Source organism: Neofelis nebulosa, chromosome 2, assembly GCF_028018385.1.
Source record: "Neofelis nebulosa isolate mNeoNeb1 chromosome 2, mNeoNeb1.pri, whole genome shotgun sequence".
In the NCBI taxonomy this organism is placed as follows: domain Eukaryota; kingdom Metazoa; phylum Chordata; class Mammalia; order Carnivora; family Felidae; genus Neofelis; species Neofelis nebulosa.
Window position 1 is genome coordinate 209,851,780 of NC_080783.1, and position 22,547 is coordinate 209,874,326.

At 58.7% G+C, this 22,547-nt stretch overlaps 1 protein-coding gene across 5 annotated transcripts in view; it reads right to left on the reverse strand.

Annotated features, from left to right (window-relative positions):
• The window catches only part of ARHGEF10L (Rho guanine nucleotide exchange factor 10 like), a 159,328-nt gene that overhangs the window by 107,819 nt on the left and 28,962 nt on the right, over nucleotides 1-22,547 (reverse strand). For all 5 annotated transcript variants that reach the window (XM_058718904.1, XM_058718903.1, XM_058718906.1 and 2 more), the window contains exon 2: nucleotides 316-395. In XM_058718904.1, the coding sequence (XP_058574887.1) occupies nucleotides 316-352 (37 nt within the window). In that variant the 5' untranslated portion in view covers nucleotides 353-395. The remainder of the gene's footprint in view (nucleotides 1-315; nucleotides 396-22,547) is intronic.

A 22,547-nucleotide genomic window follows, 5' to 3' on the forward strand; every position in this document is an offset into this window, starting at 1 on the left:
GCCTCACTCCCCTCCGCCCCCCAAGCACACGACACGGCTGCGGTCACGTCTGAGGGTTGTGGCCTTCAAAGTTTAAAGTCTCCGGGGCATCTTAGGTAAAGACTCGAGCCTCGTCTGGAGCCTACTCTGTGTGACAAGGAAATTATGATTTCCCTGTTGCAGGCGAGGAAACTGAGGCACAGGGGTGAAGTCACTTGCCCAAGAGCGCACAGCCAACCACCAGCAGGGCAGGATTCACGCCCAGGGCCGGTGGCCCTCGGCCAGCCCCGGGGCCGGTTCAGAGGGGGGTCGGGCGGGAAGCCTGGGGTACCTTACCTATGGCAGCCTGTGGAGGAGGGTTGGAGGAAGCCATCAGACAAGGTCCAGCTCAAACCAGCACCGTCCCAGCCGCTCGCCTGTGGGGAAAAAAAAGGCCAGAAATCTAATTAGCTGGCGTTTAAGGGCAAAGTTTCGTCAACAGAAAGGGGTCACTGGCTCACGGCCGGGTGCTCCAGCCCGCCAGCTCTCCGGCTCCTTCCCCAGCGGCTCCGGGAGCACAGGACAGCCCCAGAAAGGGCCCAGCCCCCACCCACCATAAATCATTAACCCAGAACACCAGCAGCTGCAGAGCCGTAACCCCATCTTCCCAGAAAACCCTGGCCACCCCAGACCAGAGACCCGGGGCAGCCGAGTGGGTCCGGCTAGACAACCCCTCTCATCCCTTCTGGCTTGCAGGCAAACTCCAGCCCCAGAGGCCAGGATCACACTCAGGCCCCTGTGTTCCAGAAGCTGGATCGTGCCTGCACGGTCATGGATGTGACTGGACACTTCCTCCTCCCGCTGCCCACTGACCACAGTTCCCTGGAGGCCGGCCCCTCGCACCAGCCCCGCCTGCAGCCCCACTGAAGGCCGTTCACTCTTTCTTTGTCTCTCCCCGTCCTGCCCCACAGGGTTGGCCAGCTGGCGAGGGGCCACTGGCCTTGGCACACGGGTATAAGGGAAGTAAAAGGCTGCAGAGAGGCAGATGGCCAGAGACAGGGGTAGAATCCCAAATGCTTGGAGCCGGGAGCGCAACCTCAAAGCGGGGGCTCTGCTGGGCTTCCCGGGCCCTGCAGCCAACCTTGCCAGAAGTCCCGCGGTGAGAGAAAGAGCTCTCCCCGCTCCCCACCGGCACTCCCCCGATTCCGAGCTAAGGGCTGTCCTTCTAGACCTTTCTGTAGAGGACAGAATCAGTCCTGGAGGGAAAGCACGAGCCCTCCAACCCAATCAGCCCCTGCCACAAACTGGCTGTGTGCCTGTTTTTTTCCTCTCCCGTCCTAAAGCCTTTATTTTCATTAACTGCCCTTCCTAAATAAACATAGGACACATGTAAATAGCAATTAATTGATAACAGCAAACATTCCCATGGTGCCTGCTACGTCTCAGATGCTATTCTAAGCACTTTACAAACATTAACATCTGTTAACCCAAACTATGAGAAAAACGAAGCCCAGAGTGGTTAAGTAAGTTGCCCAGCATCACACATGTACTAAGCGCCAGAGCCGGGGTTTGAACCCAGGCCATAGACCACCCCCCCCACCCCAGCCCCGGTCCACACTCATTAAGTAGCCACCACACTCTAGTGCCTCTCAAAACCCAAGCAGTATAAAGGGTGCACAGCAAAAAGTAAGTCTCCCTTCCCCCAGCCACCCCGCCCCCCCCCAAAGTGACCGCTGTCCTTAGGAGTCCCTCTAAATGTCCCATGTGTGTGCCAGCTTATACCTGTCCCGTATACGCATCGTTTCATGCGGGAGGGAGCCCACCGCACCCACTGTGCTGTACCCGCCTTTTTTTAAAGCTTAAGAAGCTTGGGGGCGCCTGGGTGGCTCAGTCGGTTAAGCATCCGACTTCAGCTCAGGCCGTGATCTCGCGGTTCGTGGGTTCGAGCCCCGCGTCGGGCTCTGTGCGGACGGCTCGGAGCCTGGAGCCTGCTTCGGATTCTGTGTCTCCCTCTCTCTCTGCCCCTCCCCTGCTCGTGCTCTGTCTCTGTCTCTCTCTCTCTTTCTCAAAAATAAACATTAAAAAAATTTTTTTAGTAAGTAAAAATAAATATAGAAAAGCTTAAGAAGCTTGGCAACCATTTCAGAACGGTACAGACATCAGTCTCCCTCTGCTTAATGGCCACAGAGTTTGGGGATTTTTTTTTTTTTTTTTGGATGGATCATAATCGATGGGATCTCTATCGTTGGACACTGAGGTGTTCCCGGGGTTTGGGCATCATGAACAACACAGCCTCCATGTGGAGGGGTTTGTGGAAATGGACGTGAACCCACAGGGCACCTGCCAGGTCGAGGGGGAGAACGGCAGTTTCCATTTCGGTTGAACGCAAACTGCTCTCCACCAAGTGGGTAGCTGTGCCTTCTAACCACGCGCTCAAGACTGTCCGGACTAAAATTTTATCTTCAGCAAAGGGTTTGGGGAAAGGACCTCAAATGTCTGCAAATTCCCTTGCGAGTCAAGAGATCAAACAACAGCCAGAGAACCTTCGTCATGCAGGTCCGTCCTTCCGGAGCAGGGAGACTGACGCCCATTACACAGGAGGACAAAGGGAGGCTCTAACCCAGGCTCTCGTGCAAACTGCTGCTTAAATATGATTTTTTTCATGTCGCAGAAACCCAGGGTCATTTCCCTCCAGGCCAGAAAGCCCCCTGTCCTCCCTTTTCCCCTCACCCTCAGGGTTGATTCACACCCTGCCCTCCCCCCTGAGCCCAAGGCCTTCCCCAGGAAGGGAGGGAGACACCAGCATTTACAGATGAGGAAACCAAGGCACAGAGAAGTGGGGATCTGCCTGAGATCACAGAGGCAAGGGAACGGGTGACAACACCAGGGTTCAATGGGGGCCTTGGCCCCTAGCCGTCCTCTCCCTCCTTGAACCACAAGGAGTGGTGGTTCTTGAACCCCAGACTTCGAGCCTGGAATCTGGGGGGGTGTCTGCTATAGGTTAATCTGACGGGGGGGGGGGCACCTGCTACAGGCTAATCTGGGGGGCACTTGCTATAAACTAATCTGGGGGGGGGGGCGTCTGCTACAGGCAAGGACCCGGACCCGCAGCCCCATGCACACCCATAGCCTGTGGCCATTGGCACACATGCGCCCCTTGTCTCAGAAGGGTGCATGTATGTGAAGGAGCAGCCATTGCCACCACTAGAGACCCTCATGGAACAACAGTTAGGAAGAAGTTCAGGCTACCTGACTGGGTCCCGCCACTCAGTAGCCATGACACGTTGGATGAGTCCCTTAGCCCCCATCTCAGGGCCTCATTTACTCATCTGCAAAATGGGGACTAAAAAATAGCCAGCTCACCAGGTTATTAAGACAATTAAGAGTAAATTCGAGGGCACCTGGGTGGCTCACTGGGTTAAGTGTCCGACTCTTGATCTCGGCTCAGGTCATGATCTCAGGGCTCGAGGGTTCAAGTCCCACATTGGGCTCTGCGTTGATGGTATAGAGCCTGCCCGGGATCCTGTCTCTCCTTCTCTCTGCCCCTCACCTGCTTACCTGCTTGAGCTCTCGCTCTCGCTCTCAAAATAAATAAATAAACTTTAAAAAAAAAAAAGAGTAACTTCATGTAAAGCTCTTGGAAGGGTCCCCGGGGGACACTGGTAGATGGCTCTCATTAACACACATAACAGGCTGTGGTGAGCACAGCTCTACCTTGGGAGCTGGGGACCCAGGCCAGAGTCTCATCTCCACTGGCAGGTGAGCTGAGCCTCAGTATCCTTATCTGTAAAATGGGGTCCCACTGCCTGCCCCACGGGACTCCCAGCAGCATACACGAGGTCAACCACAAAACCCTGGGAGGCTCAGTCAACATCAAGATGCCCATCCTCGAAGCTGTCACCACCAAAAAGGGAGACAGCAAACGGGACCCTGTGTCTGGATTCTATACCCCCGGAGTGTCAGGGCCCCTGGGGGAGGCCCACAGAAGGACTTCGCACTAGGGGAGTCTGGGACAACTGGATCCACCTGCAGGCTGGGCTCGGGTCCTTCCTCAGCCTCTCGGAGCCTTGGGCTGCCCTTTTATAAAGTGGGCAAGACCGCCCCTATCCAGACTATCTCCCGGGCTCCTACGAGCAAGGAGCCAGGCTGCGGGAGTGAACTTGCTAAGCAAACAGGTCGAGTGGCTTGGCTATTTCCTTTTCTTCTTCTTCTTCTTTTTTTTTTTTTTAAGTCTTCCTTGAGCTATGCGTGGTCTGGGAGCTCTGGGGGGGGGGGGGGGGGGGCCTGAGCCAGAAGAAATATGTCGTGATGACCCCGACACGAGTCTCTCTCTGAAAAGGGCTCCAGAACCTTCTTGCCATGACAGTCTCTGGCAAAAGGGGCAGTCCAGCTGGTGAAAGAGAGCGGGTGGGGAACCGCAAGCGGCCCAGCGGAGTAGAGGACTGTGCTTGAAAAGCGCACGGAGGAAAAGGCCCACGAGGAAACCCAGGCAGGTAGTTAGGATGTTTTCGGTTCGGGTGAGTGTTAAAATAAGGAAAAACAAAAATAAACACTCCCGTTTCTTAAAAAAAAAAAAAAAAAAAAAGATCAAGGCAAAAAAAATATCCTAGCAGGTCAGAACCAGAACCAGAAAGCACGGACACTGACTACGACCTTGCTCTGGCTTTTCAGATGTGGAAACCGCGTCACGCAGGGAAGGGGCCCTGTGCGGCAGCACTCCTGTGCCGCAGGGACAGAGACACAAGGGCCACGGTTAAAAGGGTGAGATCCGGTGTCAGCTCTGAGTTCCAGTCCCCCGGCTCTGCTGCTTCCCCGCAGCGCGGCTGACGCCTTCCTCACGAGGACCTGCCACGTACGGGTCCTGCATCAGTGAGACGAGACGCGCAGAGCAAGCTCTCTGGAAACGCCGGTCGCTGCTATCCCTGTCACGTTCACTGTGCTGAGCTCGGCAGGTGGGTCCTAGACTTCTTCCTCTTCGGGGGGGGGGGGGTCATCTCTTTGGAAACACCTGTCAAGACTGGACAGGCGGGCAGGCCCCCTCAACAGTGCCGTTTCCCGCTACAGGGTGCAGAATGGCTAGCCGGGGGCTGTGTGACAGAGAGAGGAGCCGAGGAGGAAGCCCCAGCTTTTGGGCGGCAGGGGGACCCGGCAGGGTGAGCCCATGACGGGGACCACCCAAGAGCAGCCAGCATGAGCACCTCCCTCCACCGGCAGCCACCCTGCTCACCAGAGCAGGTACCTTCCGGGTCTAATTTAATCAAAGAGCTTATCACTTCCTCCTTCCCTCTAGAGTTCAAGGTCCATCCGGCCCTGAGGCCCGGTAGGAGACCGCCCTCCAGCCTGCACCCGCCTCCCCCTCATTAGCTCGTGAGGCTCACCCCAGTCGGAGCCACCTCCCACCCCCAATCCCTGAGCGGCCCCATCCCTCTTTCCTACAGCAGGCCTGGAGAAGACCCCTGGAGGGGCTCCGCAAAGTCAGGGAGGCTGCACAGGCTGGGCCAGGCGTTTGAGGACAGGGGACGCTGGCCTCTGGGGAGAGAGGCCAGAGGACAGGGGAGGGGAGAGTGGCAGGGGGTCCAGACAGGCAGGAAGTCAGTCCCAGAAGCTGGGGAAGCAGCAGATGCTGGCGGCCTTGCTCCGCGACGGGGACCCGCCACCCAGTTTTGCTTGGAGGGAAACAAGAAAAAGGTTCTAGCCCCCCCCAGCCATCTCAAACCTGGTCTCAGAGGCACCTGTGTCTGTCTCCTGGAAGCCAGGAGAAACGTGTGGGACAGGCCAGCAAGGCCAGGCGCTTGGGCCGGGCAGGACCAGGGCTGCTCCACGCAACTGCACCCTTCCAGAGGTTTCTGTGACTTTTGGCCTTTTGTCAGACATACACTTGGCTGACCTGCCCCGACCCTCAGCTGCCAGTGACCAATTCCACAACACATACCCTCAGGCTCTTCCTTTCGCCTCCAGAATGAAGTCCAGGACCCAAGCGAGGCCCTCGGGGACCCACCCCTCACCCTTCTCCATTGACCTCTCTCGGGCCTCAGCAGCTCCCATGCTCAGCCCTCATAAGGGTCGTCAGGCCCCTGTCCCTGCCAACCTGGTTTATACTTCTGGGCCTTTTGCTCAGGCTGTTTACGCCCTCCAGCTAGAACGCCCTCTCACAGCCAGCGAGCAAACTCCTACTTAACCTTCAAAACCCACTGATTTCATGACATGGTTCCCAAGGCTGGTTGTGAAACTCAAAAAAAAAAAAAAAATACATGTGTCCCAAGTCCATGATTCTGACAGCTCAGGGATGCAGCCAAGGAAAGTCTAGTCTATTTTCAAAGGGCACAAGTGATTCTGGGACACACACACACACACACACACACCCATTATAACTGTCTCCCTCAGTGGACTGTGACTTCTTGTCATCTCAGTGTCTGGAACACTAGACAACATGCTAGACAACAGCCGCTCAACTGCACCGAATTAAGCCCAGGGGCTGCGAACCCGAGAGCCTGAGAACCTTCACCTGCCTGGGATCTACTCACTGTGGACCCCGTGCGGCCGGCGTGTCCCTGGGCCTGGGGCAGCTGTGGGTGTTGGGCTTCCTGCCAGATGGAAAGAAGGGCATGACCCAGGGGGGAACCTCAGACCCCTCGGGTATCCTCGGCCCTGTCCGGAAAGACCGGAGCCGGGAGGGGGAGGCGGGGATGCCAGCTGGGCAGTTGTGGGGGGGACCCGCAGCTACTGCGGGGAAGCAGGGCGCCCACAGCTCTGCCCTCACCCCTGGAGAGACACGGCACCTCGTCCAAGAAGACGCCGCAGGAGCCACAGCAAGGGGCACACGTCCGGAACTCAGAGCCCCGGAAAGAGACCTACGGGAAGGAAGGACTCAGATGCTAAAGCTGCTTCTCTCCGGCCGCCAGACCTCAGGAGGTTAATCCTCTGGTGCCTCCTGCCCTTGACTCTCAGATGCAGGTATAAACGCCATGGCACCTGATCACGCCGGTGGGTGGGTTCGTAACGCGTGCTAGTTCCCTGCCTGGAGTCCCTGCTGCTCTCTGGGGACGGACAGCCGTCCCAAGGACAGACAGCCATCCCACTCTGCAGACTGCTCAACGAAGCCCAGACCGACTGCCCACCAGACTCCTGGCCCCGTCCTTTTTTATTTTTAAATTCTTTTTTAATGTGTATTTATTTTTGAGAGGCAGAGAGAGACAGAGGAGGAGCAGGGGAGGGGCAAAGAGAAGGAGACACGGACTCTGAAGCGGGCTCCAGGCTCGGAGCTGTCAGCACAGAGCCCGACGCAGGGCGCGAACTCACGAGCAGGGAGACCATGACCTGAGCCGAGGTCAGTCGTTTAACAGACTGAGCCACCCAGGCATCCCTGACCCTGTCCTTTGTGACCCTCATCACTCTTGAGATCACGAAATGACAGCTGACACGGCTGTGCACCAAGCTGCACGCTGGACACTTGAGTTAATTTCATTCCCCTGACAGATGAGGCCGATGAGGCTGAGAGATGTGTCCCAGGCCACGCAATCCTGAGCAGGGAGTCTCCGGGCTGTGGGCGGGGAGAGCCAAGGCAGGCCCCTCAGGCTGGTTCTAAGCAAAATCCCCAGCAAGGAGCAGGAGGCGGGTAACAAGTGAGGGCACTGGGGGGGGGCGCTTCCCTGCCCCTCACAAGCCTCCAAATGCCAGAGGGACAAGGAGGCCGGCTCTCTCACCCACTAGGTGTCAGGCCACTCAATGGGCTTTCCTCGAGGGATGGGGGAGGAAGGCTCTGAGAGGAGCTCCCTCCAGGCAGCGGGCAGGAGCGAGGCTTGGTCAATGGCTGAAGCCTCATACAATGGAGGCTCTGTCCCTGCCCAGAGTAGGCACCCCCAGCCCCCAGCCTTCCTCCCCCGGGGACTTCCTAGGCATGTCCCTGGTCAATGATCCCCAGGCAGGACAGGTGGGGAGGAGCCCCCAGGAGGAGGACCCTGGGCAGACTCAGCACCCCTCAGGGCAGGGGTTGGGGGGGGGGATCCCTGGGAGCTGCCGCCTGGGAAATGAGAGCCAAACCAGCCGGGAGCAGCTAGTGGATCATGTATATAAACAGGGCTGCCCCAGGCTGGTCCCCGGTGCCCCCCTCCTCTCTCAGCCCCTAGCGCATTACCTCCTCTGTCTGCAGGAATCCAGCCCAGGCAAGAGGCTCCAGGCTGAAGGACCCGGGGAAAAGCCTCCTACTATGGGCTGAACCGACCTGCCCTCATCTCCTGTCCTCCTCCCTAGAGGGTCCAGGCCCTTGGCCACGTCCTGGGTGGGCTGTGTGATGGGGCCCCACGGCCCACAGTCTGGAGGCGGGACAGGGGCAGCGTTGACTTTTTGCCTCCCCTTCACCCTTCTGAGCCTCAGTTTCCCCGGAAGCACCACACACACACACACACACACACACACCCCGCTGGGTAATGTTAGTGCCGGCATGGCTGCAGTCGCTCAGCAAACCTGAGAGGTGGGCTTCTTTCCCTGTCTTTGAGAGACGGGAAACTGAGGCTCAGATCGGCAAAGCCTTTGCCTGAAGTCAGCGGGGAGCACGAGGCGGGACCAGGAAAGGAAGGTGTGCCTGACTCCACCCAAGTTGACAAAGCTGATGTAGGGGAAGGATGGACTGTCCGGCTGCAGAAATACCCCAGGCCTCCAGAGAGGCTGGGGGAGCTGGGGCTTCCAGGGAAGGGCCCCTCCATGGGAAATGGGGTGAGCCCGCCGGTGAAAGCGGGGGCGGGGAGGGTCAGGCTCACCTCCAGCAACTTTCCCAGTGACAGTGCCGGTGTTCGCCCATTCCCCACTCAACAAACATTTCACTGGTCACCTATTGCCTGCCAGGGAAGGGGGGGGGGGGGACTGGGGACAAAGGAACAAAGGAGAGGCCCAAGTTCCCGTCCTCAGGCAGCAAACCCCAGGAGCTCTGTACCTGCACCTACAGGGCAGGAGGCTCCCTGAGCACGGAAGTAGGGGTGCCGAGCCCGCATTTCCCACCAGGCAGTGATCCCACAGAAGCCCAGCGGATTCCGGGCCCACGTTTCATTCCAGATCAGAGCCTGGGGCAGGGGTTCTGGGGTCAGACTGATTGCGATCCTGGCTACAGTACTTGCCAGAACTTGCTTAGCTGCGTATGCACTACGGGGAGGGGGGCATCTCGGATTAAGATGAGCCACGAACAAGGTAGCGAACGTTGCAACGCGGCGTGGCGCGCGCAGGAACTCGCCAGAAGGTGCGACTCGTTACCACACGACAGACAGCCCCCAGGAGACTCGGCGCCCGGCTCCCCAAACACCACAGACGGGAGCCGGCCCACGGCTCCGGCCCCCTCCACACCGGCAGCCCGGCTCTCAGCCCCGACCTCCCAGCCCGAGGGGCTGGAGTTGAGGGCGGCGTCCTGGTTCCTGACCTGTACCCAGCGGGCATCCCCCCTCTGGTGCCCGGCATGCCGCCCCCCTCCCTCGGGATGCAGGGGACTGACTTCCCCAAGCAGGGAAGTCGGGGTTCGGTCAGGGAGATGGTTTCACACGGCTGGATTCCAGCAGAGCTGCGGACCGGCCGTGTGCCTCCTGCTTCCCGCCCTTCCGCGAGGAGGGCAGTGGCCCTTCCCCTGGCCTGTCCCACCCCGGGTGCTCACAGACCCACGGGCCTCCCAATGGGGGAACCCCGGCACCCTCCTCATGTCGACCCCACTTAGACAACAAGACCCTGGACCCTGAGCTGAGGCCAGAAGGGGAGGAACTTGGGGGCTGGGGGAGGGAGGAGGGGGAGGGAGGGTTTGTGAGGAGGGAGGTGGTCCCTCTGGGGAGAAGATGACACAGCCAGGAGAACCTCAGCTCCTCTCTCCTGGGTCACGCCCCGCCACCATAAAGATGCTGTGCGACCACCCTTCTTAAAAATTAAAACGCGGGGGCGCCTGGGTGGCTCAGTCGGTTAAGCGTCCGAGTCTTGATCTCGGCTCAGGTCATGATCTCACGGTTTGTGGGTCTGAACCCTCGTCGGGCTCCGTGCTTGCAGGGAGGGGCCTGCTTGGGATTCCCCCTCCCCTGCCCCTCACCCTCTAAATAAACAAACAGGCACTAAGAGGGGCGCCCGGGTGGCTCCGTCCATTAAATGGCCAACTCTGGATTTCGGCCCAGGTCACGATCTCGCGGGTTTGTTGAGTTCAAGCCCCGCATCGGCCTCTGTGCCGTCCATGCGGAACCTGCTTAGAATTCTCTCGCGCACTCCCTGTCTGCACCTCCCTCACTCGTTTCCTCTCTAAATAAATAAATAAATAAATAAATAAATAAATAAATAAATAAATAAAATAAACCTCCCTGATCTCCTCCACCCACCACCAGCTTCCCCTGCTCCCCTTGTGCAAGCATTGCCTGCAACCCCTGTCCGGGACCCGCTCCCTTTCTCTGCGGAACCAGGTGGGTGGGAGGAGGGGTATCTGTCCCCACCGCTCCGAGGTGCCCAAGCCAGTGGAGCCCATCTCTCCCTTCTTGCAACCCTCTCTCTGCTCTCCTCCCTCTCCGGGGCTCCTCTCCCAGCCCCCTTTCCTCCCACGGGACCACTGGGCTACCGCCGGGCTCATGACTCGGGCCTGACTCGAAGATGCCTCCCTGGGCGACCGCGCCTGTTTCTCGGTTTTGGAGACCGTGTCTGCAGTGACACCTCCAGCCTGACCTTCTCCCCACCGGCCTGCTCCACGGACAGCGGGGCATCCTGAAGTTAACATCCGTCCCAGCTCCCGACGGCCACCCGACTCCTCCTCGGCCGCCCACCTCACCCGATGGCGGCGCCAGCTTGCCGGGGGGCTGGAGCTCAAGCCTCCGCCTCGCCTTGACCCCTTCCCTCTCCCACAGCCACATCCCAACGCCTCAGCAAACCTTGTTGGCTCTGCCTTCTAAACGCATCCAGACTCCGATGACTTCTCGCCATCTCCTCTGCCGCCACGCTGGGCCAAACTGTCACCGCCTCTCACCTGGACCATTAAAACAGCCCCAGACCGGTCCTGTTTCCACTTTCACCCCCCCGCCCCACGCACTTTGTTCACGACACGGCGGCCCAGGCACACCGCTGTTCGAACCCTCCAGTGCTTTCCTACCTCGTTCAGAATGGAAGCCAGGGTCCCCACAAGGCCCTACCTGGTGTGCCCCCCGACCCCAAACTGCAGCTCCTACCCATCTCCACACGGCTTACTCTACCGCAGTCACAAGGACTGTCGTGCAGTTCCTCAGACGCCTCACGCACGTTCCTACCTCAGGACCTTTGCACTTGCTGTTTCCGTTGCCTGGAACGCTCTTCCCCCAGACATACACATGGATGGCTCTGTCATCTGCTCCAGGGCTCTGCTCATAGAGAGGCCTTCGCCATCCATCCTCTTTAAAATAGTACACACACATCCCCCTCACGCCGCTGCCCTGCCTTCATGCATTTAACACCTCTGGACATCTGAACGTTTCGGTTGCTTCTATGAGTTTCCTCGACAGAGGCAGGAGAATTAGCGTTTTGTTCACTGCTCCATCCACAGCCCCAGGGCAGTGCCTGGCCCCCAGCACGCCTCAACACACACCTGCTAAGTCAATGAAGGGATCCCTGGTCCCACGCCGGCCCCGGGGTCAGGCCCACCGCCACCATCAGGGGAGGGGAGACGGGGGCCAAGGCCCCCGGGACACCTGCTCCTAGGACTGTGCCTCCCTCTCTGAAGTCTGCGCGTGGCCGGGACGGCTCCTCCCAGGAGAGCTTCCCAATCGAACCCGCTGCCAAGCTGTACAAGAGGCGGTTCCCCAAAACCAGTGTGGAAAGAGGTCTGGGGCCAACGCCAGGGTGTGATCACAAGAGGGGTAGGGCAGGGCAGGAGGGAGGACTTGGACTATTTTTAAAAACTCACTCCCAAAAAGACCACGTTCTTGTTCTGATGAGTCAGAGGCATGTGACCAGGAGAGGGGACAGGACCCCAGGGCGCCAAGGGCCGCCCCCCCCCCCCTCAGCCACTCCGGCAGCCAGGTGCACACCGGCCCTTCCCACGCAGGCAGGTGGGAGACCCTGGAACGCGTGCAGCTTTCCAAGGAAGGGGCAGGCAGCTTCCGGCGTGGCTGCAGGGGCACAGCCCAGCGCTGCAGCATAGGCTGGCAGGCCGTGGACACTGGGGGAGGCCTCCCTTTCAAAGCCCACTAGAGTCCACTCTGGCTCCAGCCCCTTCCCTTCAGGCCCAAGCTCTGCCTCTCTCGGGGAGCAGGCTGTCTGTTTTGTCCCACAAGAGAAGTCTGGGCAGGAAGAAAAAAAAAAACCTTTGCAAACTCAGAGCTAAAAATACTCAGTCCACCCAACCAAGGCAGGGCGAGCTGGCCGGCAGCATCTGAAGCCTCCTGAAACACAAGCCCTACACGAGTCCCAAGGGATCCAGAGGCCTCGGTGACATGGCCCAGGATAGCTCTGGCTGAGCTCTCAAAGCAGCCAGCACATAGATCCAAACCCCCCCACCCCCCCTCCCCCACCCCCCCACCTCCCCCACCCCACCCCCACCCCCGTGACAATGTGCCACCTTCCCCAAGCAAGATGCGCATTTCCCAGCGGCTCTCTGTTCTCCCCACCTGAGAGGGCGGGACAGAAATTCAGGTCTTCCTACCAGCCCCACAAGGGGGCAGACCATCCCACGAGTCGGTGGGATCGGCCCCATTTTCCAGACGAGGAAACTGAGGCTGAAGAGAGGGAGAGAGATTTGTCCAAGGTCCAGAAGCTCCAGGATTAGACTGAGGTGTGTCCGGATCTTTCCCCTGGGGCAGGCTGCCTCTCCCTCATCAGGCCAGGGGGTCCATCCCACCCCCTCGTAATTAACTTCACATTTCGGAGAAGGCACTGCCTGGGACTGGGGGAAGGGGAACAGAGAGGCTGGGCTGGAAGCGGCGGGTGGGGGGGGGGGGACTCTGGTGGCAGGGAGACTGAGGGGTGATGTCAACCACAAAACGGCTTTGCCCTGAACCCCGGACCCAGGACACTGACCCACACAGGGAGCTGCTTCCAATCACCCATCCTCCTTCATGGCCAACTTTAACAAGGTCCTAACTGGGGCTCACCAACCCAGTAATGGGGCTCTCAGGAACAGGTAACTGATGCGGCCCACAGCCAGGCCCTACAGAGAAGTCCCCAACTCCCTCCCGTCACTGCTTCTGCCCTTGGCACTGAAAACGCACGGGGCGCCCTGAGCGGAGAGCTCACCCCTGCCCCCATCCCGCTCCCAGAGTGGTGGCCACTTGGCCCGTGGAAAATGGGGGGCCTGCTGCGCTCAGGGCTGCACCTGTTCTAAAGCGGTCTCTGGCTCCGTGGTGGTGGCCGGGGGTCCTCAGGTGCCCCTTTTTGCCACCATCATACCCCAGGTGTTGCTCTGAGGAGAGTTCTGAGGCCACCTCTGTGGCCAAACCTGGCTGGGTTTACCCTCTGTGACAGTAACGTTTATTCTACTGCTCTGTCCCTGGGCTCCTCTTCCGGAGGAGAACCACAAGAATCCCTACCCCGTAGGTTATTGTAAGGGTTAAATGAGATAATAGCACATAGAGTGCCTCACTGACAGCCAGGAACACAATAGGAGCTCAAGAAATGTTTGCTGGGTGCCCGGGTGGCTCAGTCGGTCGAGCGTCCGACTCCTGATTTCGGCTCAGGTCGTGATCTCTGTGAGACAGAGCCCCGCGTCGGGCTCTGCGCGGACAGCACGGGGCCTGCTTAGGATCCTCTCTCTCCCACCCTCTCTCTCTGTTCCTCCCCTGCGCGCTCTCTATTTCTCTCTCAAAATAAATGAATACAACGTTTTTTAAAACGTGTTTGTTGAATGAATTAATGAACAACTAAGTGCCTCCTTCAACGTGGACCGGTGGTGTCCCAGGTCCCGCGGTTAAGGGGGGGGGGGGGGGCCTCTCCTGCGGTGTCTGACCATGCCACACCCTCCACTGGGTGCCCAGTGCCGTGCTCCGGGGACCGCCAGCAGCTTGCCTGACCCTGAGGCTGACCCTCAGCTATACAAGCTCCCCAAAGCCTCCACCCATCTCGTGCCGCTTTCAAAGTGAAGGTTCCAGGAAAGGGGGTCACAGTCAGGAAAGGGGAGGATCCCAAAGCCAGACAGCAACGCTAAGTTCCCTTAGTTGGTGCGAAACACGGAAACGACCGAAGCTCGGCCCGTGGCGTCAGGGAGACCTTGCGATTCCCTGAATTCGTGCAGTCAGGCAGAGGCAGGGCTGGGGAGCCGGCTGCAAATGTGGACCCCTCTCCGTAAAGCACCCAGGCTGGAGAATCGGCTCTGGGAAGAGCTGCGATTCGCTTGCTCGATCTCAAACATACTCTGCTGAACTCGGGGACGGAAGTCCCCCCTCCAGGCCACAAAGTTACAGGGACCCCCGGCGTGCCCAGGGCTCTCACTGGACACAGCACCAGGAGTATCCTCAAGTGACCTACAGACTGGAAGGATGGAGTCCGGGGCTCCGTTCCCTGCTCGCAGTCGGAACTCCAAGCAGGTGCTCCCTGCTGGCCGGAGGACGCATGCCGGGACACCTGGCCACTCCTTGCCAAGACCGAGCCTTTGGCCAGGCTCATCCAAGGTCTGTGCTGCGGCCAGGGTGTTGGGCAGAGGACAAGGACCCCACCTCCTTCCAGATCCGGCTACAAACCAAGAAGCGAGTGATGGAGTTCACACACCTATGCGTATCCCATCTGTGTGAGAACCGAGGTCTCCGGGGCCTATTCCCTCCCTCCGGGAGACCAGACAGATCAAGACAGAAAAGCCAGGCTTCATCTCTCTGGATCCCCCGGCCATCCAAACACACCCTTGAATCATCCTACAGACATTTACCGCGCACTCTGTATACCAGGGACCATGGAAAGTTCCGGAAATTTGCCGATGAGCAAGGCAGCCTTGATGCCTGCCCTCCCGAAGGCCACAGTCCCACAGGGAGACGTGTACTTACAGCACACAAATCCGTACATCCCTATGAACCACGGTACGTGCTCTGAGGGCAGGGAGAAGGATCAGTGGACGGCCACCCACTCTGACTCTCCCAGGACCGACGCCCGTCCCGTGTACCCCACGGGGTCATTCGATGGCCTGCCCTACATCATGACCACACAGAGCAGGGCACACAAAAACCTGGCAACGGCCGGGTCACTTCTGTCAGGGGCTCCGCGTCCTGGTGGCCTGGGCCAAGGCACACAGCTGTCCGGCCACCGAGAGCCTTCCCACCTCCCAATGGATGTTTGCGCTTTGTGCCAAACCGGATGGCTTAGGCATCCAAGGAATACAGGATGTTGTGGGCTCTTTTTTCTCTCTTTTGCTTTTTTTTTTTTCTTCTTTTAACGTGTGGGGGAGGCAGTATTGGATTTCAAAATTCCCATCCCACCTTGAATTAGGCAATTAGTTGGACCGACCCATCTAAGGCAACCGCTCCCAACTGGGGGTGGTTTTGTCCCCCCTCCCCCCCGCCGCCCCCCGCCCCCCACCCAGGGAGTTTGGGCAATGTCCGGAGACATTTTGGTTGTCACAACTTGGCGGGGGAGGGGGGCTGCTACTGACATCTAGTGGGTAGAGGCCGGGACCCTGCTGAACACACCCAAGGACGGCCCAGGACGGCCCCTACGAGAGAATGACCCGGCCCAGGTGTCAACAGCGCTAAGGTGGAAGTCCCAGGGCATCTGGTCGAGTCCTCTGAGGATCTAGAACAGATACTGGCCTGTCAACGTGCCAGTCATTACTCACGGGGACACAAAGACCAGAGTTGTTGCCACCGGTCTCCATGGTAGATGATGCCAGGCTACGAGCCTAAAAGAAATCGCATTTCGCTGTGTTTACCCGCCTCTGTGGCTCTCCCACACCAGGCTGTGCTTCTCTGTGCGTCCCCACCACCTGGTCCGGCCTCTGGAACACAGAAGGCGGGAGGCAGGGAGGGGGCAGACTGTGACCTCTTGGGGCACAGGCCACACCTCGTGCCTCTCTCAGCACCATTCCGGCCCCGAGCAGCCGTCTTAGGTTAAGGAATAAACAAGCAGACTGTGAGCTCTCTGAGGCCAGGGGTTATGCCCCACTCCCCCGATGTGTTCCCAAGCCTAGCCTAGCGCATGGCTCAACACTAGGACCCATCTACTCATTGGTCCCTGCTCCTTGGAGCTCACAGTCTGGCAGGAGGAGAACGGAACAGGTACCACAAATAAACACCGAAAGTGTTTCTGTGGGGGAGGTCTGGGGGGCTGTAGGAGCTCCTGAAGAGGGGCCTGAACCTAGATGGGGGTGGGGGGGCCCTATCCATCAGTTGATGCCCCTTAAACAATGAGCACAAGCACAGGACACACAGCAATGGGCACAGGAGAGCAAGAGAGAGGGAGGGAAGAAGGTAGGAAGGGGGCATCCAATGGGAGTCAAGGGCATCGCTTCTCTGTCCCCGACGACCAGGCCCAGGCACTCATTCACTCAGGACAAGCAGGACTGCGCCCAGGCACCGGGCACAGACAAGAGGCAACGGCTCCTTGGGTTGCCCCCCCCGCCACCGAGGAGTGCCCACATCAGGGTCGAAACACCTCACACTTATTAATTGGTTGCTAAGCGCCCAGGCTGATTCCAGGCCCTTTACTCATATAATTACTTAATCTTCACAACAACCCTCGGAGAGAGGAACCAGTAACATCCTCGTTTACAGATAAGGAAACAGAGGCACCAAAATGGCAAGAAAACTGCTCCAGGTTCCGTGCTAGATGGGAGGGGTGGGATTCGAACCCAGACCATCTGGCAATGGGGCTGGGACAGCCAGTCACGGGCCAGCAGGGGGCCACCCTGGTGAGCAGGGTGGGGCCACAAGGACCCTGGGGAGTGGGTGGCAGAGGGCTCCCGTAGGGCAGCATATCCGCAGGTCCTGGGGGACTAGCAGACTGTGCTCTGACCCAGGGCCCTTGGAGACGGTCCTAGCTGCCCTGCGCCCCCTCTCTCCGGGTGCCAGCCCCGGGTCCCCGGAGTAGCTGGATGTGAAGGCGTTAAGTCTCACTGGGCATTCTGGTCTGGAACCACCTGGGGGCTGAGGGCAGGGACATGTTCCGGTGAACAGCCGGGATTCGCCCAGACAGAGACACCCGGACGGGGACAGCCTATGCCAACCGGTGTGGGCACGGTACGTGGCCCCCGACCCTGCACTGTGGCTGAGGACGCCCGTGATGTCGGACCACACCTAGAAGGACCCCGAGAACTGGCGGCATCGATTGCCCTCCTAATCTGGGTCCTTAAAAGAGCGCCCACTGGTCCAAGCCGGGGTTACCCTCAGGGACCGACGGCACGAACCCACTATTGTTCCTCCATCGAGCATTCTGTATTTTCCCACCCTCTGCACTGTCAGAAGAGGGGTCTTTGAGAGGGTGAAATGCACAAGAATTCCCTCCTGAGGACCCTACTCTAAAGACTCAGCACGAGCTCTCCGATCAGGCAGCCCAGGGGCGCATGGGTGACTCGGCCGGTTGAGCCTCCGACTCTCGGTTTCAGCTCAGGTCCTGATGTCACATTCATGAGATGCAGCCCCAAGGAGGGCTCTGCGCTGACAACGTGAAGACTGCTTGGGGTTCTCTCTCTTTGCCCCACCCCTGCTCATGCGCACGCTCTCTCTGTCTCTGAAAATAAACATTTAAAATAAATAAATAAATAAATAAATAAAATTAATAAATAATTTAAATTAAATAAATAAATAGAAAAGAATCAGGCAGCCCAGACTCCAAATCCCGACCCAACGTGAGCAGTCACAGCAGCTGTATGACTTGACCTCTCTACACCTCAGTTTATTCATCTGCAAACTGGGTCTAATGACACTGCTGGGACCCAGCTAAATAATACACGCGTTCATTCATTCAACCCGTATTTATAAGGCACCTCCGTGAGCCAAGTATTGTTCCAGGTGTTTGGGATACATGAGCGGACAAAAAAGGAAAAGCCCCCCACTCCGGGTCTCGCCCTGATGGGGCTCACAGAGCCTAGCCCTGTGCCTGGCACGGAGCGGGTATTCCATAAGCACCTGTGCCTACCCTCAGCCTGAGTCACTGTCCCACATCACACTCCCCTATTTGGGTCCTCCCTTGCCCCACCCTGGAAGGGTCTAAAACCTGCGCTCGGTCTGCCGTCTGGAGTGGCTCAGAAAAAGGCTCCTCCCTCCTACCTAGGACACCCTCCTGTGCCAGCTGTCCCTCCCTCCCCACATCAACCACACCCCCCACTAGGATGTGCTCCCGATGCCACCGCCCCACTTGTTAGTTGAACCAACACCTCTCGGGTGCCCGCCACGTGTCGGGGGCGGGGGGGGTGGTGGTGGTGGACCGCCCTCGGACGCCACCCGGGTTGCGTTTCCTCCTTGCAAAGGTCGGGGCACACACGGGAACACGGCAGCCTGGGCTGACAGCCGGGCACACTGGCTCACGTCAGCAGCGGACACAGAAAATCAACGCCGTGTCTCTAGAAGCAGCCTCCCCGCGTCGCGGCTAGGAAGCGTGAAATCCCACGGCAGTCATTCACCTGAAGTCCCAGCCGGGCCGCTCTCACCATCCTGGCGTGGTTTCCATTCAAAAAAACGGAGCCCTGCGTGGTGGTTCACGTGCAACTTGAGGAGATCCCCCAAGCTTCCAGGTACAGAGCCAGGCCCCCAGGTAAGTCTCCCACTCAATCCGGAGGCCTCAAGCCCCAGAGTCTGTTCACGGCTCTGCCTGAAACGTCCAGCGTCATACCTGGCATCTCACAGGCCTGAACGAATGCTGGTTGGATTGAATGAAGGAAACACGCTCAGAGAGGCAAAGCGACTTGCTCAAGATCACACAGCTGGAGAGCAGGCCAGCCAGGTCTGCGAGGCTCCGATGCCTCTATCTGGCCTCCCCTTGAACTTTCCCACATTTGGGCCTTTGCAGCCCGGCAGCTGTGGCCAGAGCTGTGCTGGGACAGCCTTCCCCAGGCAAAGCCACAGCCTCTCCAGGCCTCAAGAGAGCTGAGACAGCCACATGAGACCTTATTAGGGAAAAGTAAAAGAAAGGAAAGCGAAAAGTCTCTTGGCAGAGGAAAGGCCAGTCTTGTGAATCGTGGGACACAGAATATTCTGTTCATAGCTGGCCCCGGGGCAGGCCAGGGAGGTCAGGGAGCCCCGCAGCCCCCAGGGACCTACCCCAGCCCGTTGAAAACACAGCATCAGGATCGGGTGGGCCTCGGGCTGAGGGTCAGCCCGGCTCTGTCACCAGCTCCCGCCAACGCTGGGCACGTCACTTCCCCTCCCGGGGTTCAGATTCTCCCTGACGGTGAAAACAGCCAAAGGCCACGCTAGGGCTGCCTCTGCCTACAGGGCTGGGGGCAGGGAAGGGGAGGTAGGACGTGAAAGCCAACGCGTCCCTCTCTCCCCAGCCGAGCTCAGCCCCACATCCCGCCCATCCCGTGGCGGAGCTGATGCCCCGTTCTGCCCTGTCGCCAGCTGCCCACAGAACCACCCATGCTGTTCCGGCTGCTGGCGTCGTGGGGGAGGCAGCCTCCACTCACCCTGCAGACCTGCTGGTCACTGCCAGCCTTAGACTAGCACATGAGGACCTTACTGAGCACCTACTATGTGCCAGGGGCTCTGCAAATACCGTATCGCTTCATCCTCACGATGGCCCAAGGAAGCAGGAGCTGGAATTCCCATCTTCCCGAGGGAGCCACTGACGGAGGCCCTGCCCGAGATCACACAGCTAATCAGACACAGGATCCTGATCCAGGTCCTGAAGTCTCCAATCTGTGTCCTCACTCTTACTGGTGTGACAACTCCAGGAGGGCAGAAACGGTGGCTGGGCCCTGGCTGTCCCCACAGTGCCTCGTGCATCGTCTTCAAGAGAAGGCTTATTTGGTTGGTAGTGAGGTTACGACTCCCAAGCCCCAGCCCAGGCCCCAGGAGAGCTTCACATGCCGCGAGCGGAGAGAGCACCCTGTGCTCCTGCCTGCAGCACCACGGCCCTCGGCTGTCCTGGGCTTGGTCCTGCCTGCCGGGGACCCCAAACAGCCTGTCCCCACTTTGCAAAGGGGGAGTCTGAGGCCTGGGTTCAGAGAAGCCAGAGAGCAAACCTACGGGACACCAGCATCCTAGCGTGCGTGGTCCTAACGGCAGCAAGGAGGGGAAAACCGGGGGCCGGGGGGAAGCACGGGCTTTGCAGGCAGACCCCTCCCCAGCTCCCACACCAGGCCCACCCCATTGGCTGTGTAAAGTGGCCTCAGTTTCCCCCTCACTATAAACCAGACATGGCAGCCCCCGACCACTGGACGGTAATGGCAATTGAATGCAGCTACCTCGCTTAGGGCAGGTGCCTTTTCTTCCCCCAGGGGTGCCCACTTATCCCGGCCATCAGCTGGGGCGGGGGACTCAGACCCCGGTAGCCCCCCAGGCAGCCAGCCCAAACGGGTTCACATTCAGATCTAGATTTACCTGTTTGAGACCCAGATCTTCCGGGGCCCCAGCATGACCGACCGAGTCGCTGGGCCCTGGGAATTCAAATCCAGCAAGAACGGGAGGTGGGAGAGCAGGGGTGCTGAGCCCCTGACAGGGAGCAGAAACCCTGGTCTCCAGGGTGCCTGGGGGGCGGGGGGGGCCGGTTGATTAAGCATCCGACTTCGGCTCGCAAAGTTCGAGGTTAGTCGGTTCAAGCCCCACATCTGGCTCTCTGCTGTCAGCATGGAGCCTACTTGGAATCCTCTGTCTCCCTCTCTCTCTGCCCCTCCCCTGCTCATGTACTCCCCCCGCCCTCTCTCTCTCTCAAAAAGAAATAAAACATTAAAAAGAAAAAAAGAAAAGAAACCACCCTGGTCTCTCCAGGGCACCCAGATCTAGCCTGGCTGGGGGAAGACAGTCCCTGCCCCCAGCGCCCCTGCGGACCACGTCCAACCCGCTGCCCCGTGCCACCTTCCTCTGAACACCCAGAGCCCCAGTCACTGAATGATCCATTTCCACAGGATCCCAGAAACCACGGAGGGCATACCAAGAGGAAGGCCACGGCCGAGAGGTCGCACAACAGAGCCAAGACTGACCCCCCAGAGCCTGTGGGCTGGGGAGGCCACTTGTCCACACCACTCTCATCAGGTGGAGCCTTCTCTTCTATCTACCTAGACCCAGGATTTCTGACCACAGCAATAGGCCCCACGCAGGAAACGGGCCTTCGGACTCCGGGCTCCTGCCAAACCCCACGGGGCATCAATCCCTAGTTCACAGATGAGAAAAATCCGAGCTCAGAGCCTGAGTCAACTTGGCCAGGATCTCTGCAGGTAGTCGGGAGGTAGAGGTGGGATGCGAACCAGATCTTCTGGCTCCTAGAAGAATCCATACGCAGCCACCCAAGCCACCCAGCACAACTGTCTGCAAAGCTCCACCTTTCAGCTAACATTCATTAGTGTGCCAGGCACTGTCCTGAGCGCTTGACATGGGACAATTCTCTGAATCGGCCCAAGGACCAGGTTGGGAAACAACTGAACGGCAGGGATACACAGGACACACAGAGAATAAGAGGCAGCAGTGGGGATCAAAACCAAAAGCCAAGGCTCCTAGCTGCCATCGCATCTACTTACGTTCCCACCCACCCCCCAACATTTTGCTGTCCTCTCACCACTACCCCCAACAGAAAAGCAGAGCCCTTGACCTACGGCAGAGACCCCGCTGTTGGAAAGCAGTCATGGGCTCGCCAAGATTTCAGGAGCACCACGGCTCTGACTTGCACGAGGAGACAGCTGAAGGCTGAGGCCAAGGAAGGGTGGGAGCTGGGGAGGCCCCTCCATACCCCCTCCCCATTCTCCCCTGCCCAGCAGAGGGAGCCCGTGTGAGGGTGTCACTCCCCTGCCTGCACTCTGTCCACAGCCCCAGAGCCACAAGCTCCTCAGCGCGCCGCATTCACCAAAGACCAATGTTTGCTGAGCACCTACTATGGACCCAGCCTCACGGGGAAACAAACAGGGAAAACAAAAGACAGCCTGAGCTCCAGGAGCAGAGGCTCCCCCCAGCTGCCCCAGCCACAGTGACCTGCCTTCCCAAGGGTAAGACCCTTCCTTGGCCCGGAAGCCATGCCCCACCTCATCTGCCTGGGACACTCTCACCTTCATTTTGAGCCTTAACACAAACCGACTTCAGGGAAATCTTCCATGGCGCCCACTGGGAGAGCTGGACACCTAACGCTGGGCTAGAATCATTTGCTTTGTTTTCTGACTCCCCCACCAGACTGTGAGTTCCTTGAGGGCAGAAACAATGCTTTTCATTTGTGTCCCTCCAGTACCCAGCATAGCATTCAGCATATGGTAAGAGATTCAAGAGATGTTGGATGGATGGGTGGGTGGGTGGGTAAGTGAATGAGTGAATGGATGGGTGGATGAGTGGGTAGATGGGCGGGTTAATGGGTAGATGGGTGAATGGGTGAGTTAATGAGTGGACAGTGGATGATGGATGGATAGGTGGATTATGGATAAATGGGTGGGTGGATGGGTTGTGGATGGTGGATGAATGGGTGGGTGGATGGGTGGGTGAATGATAATAAATGGGTGAGTGGATGGATGGGTGAGTGGGTGGATGGGTAGATAGATGGATAGATGGGTGAGTGGATGCATGGGT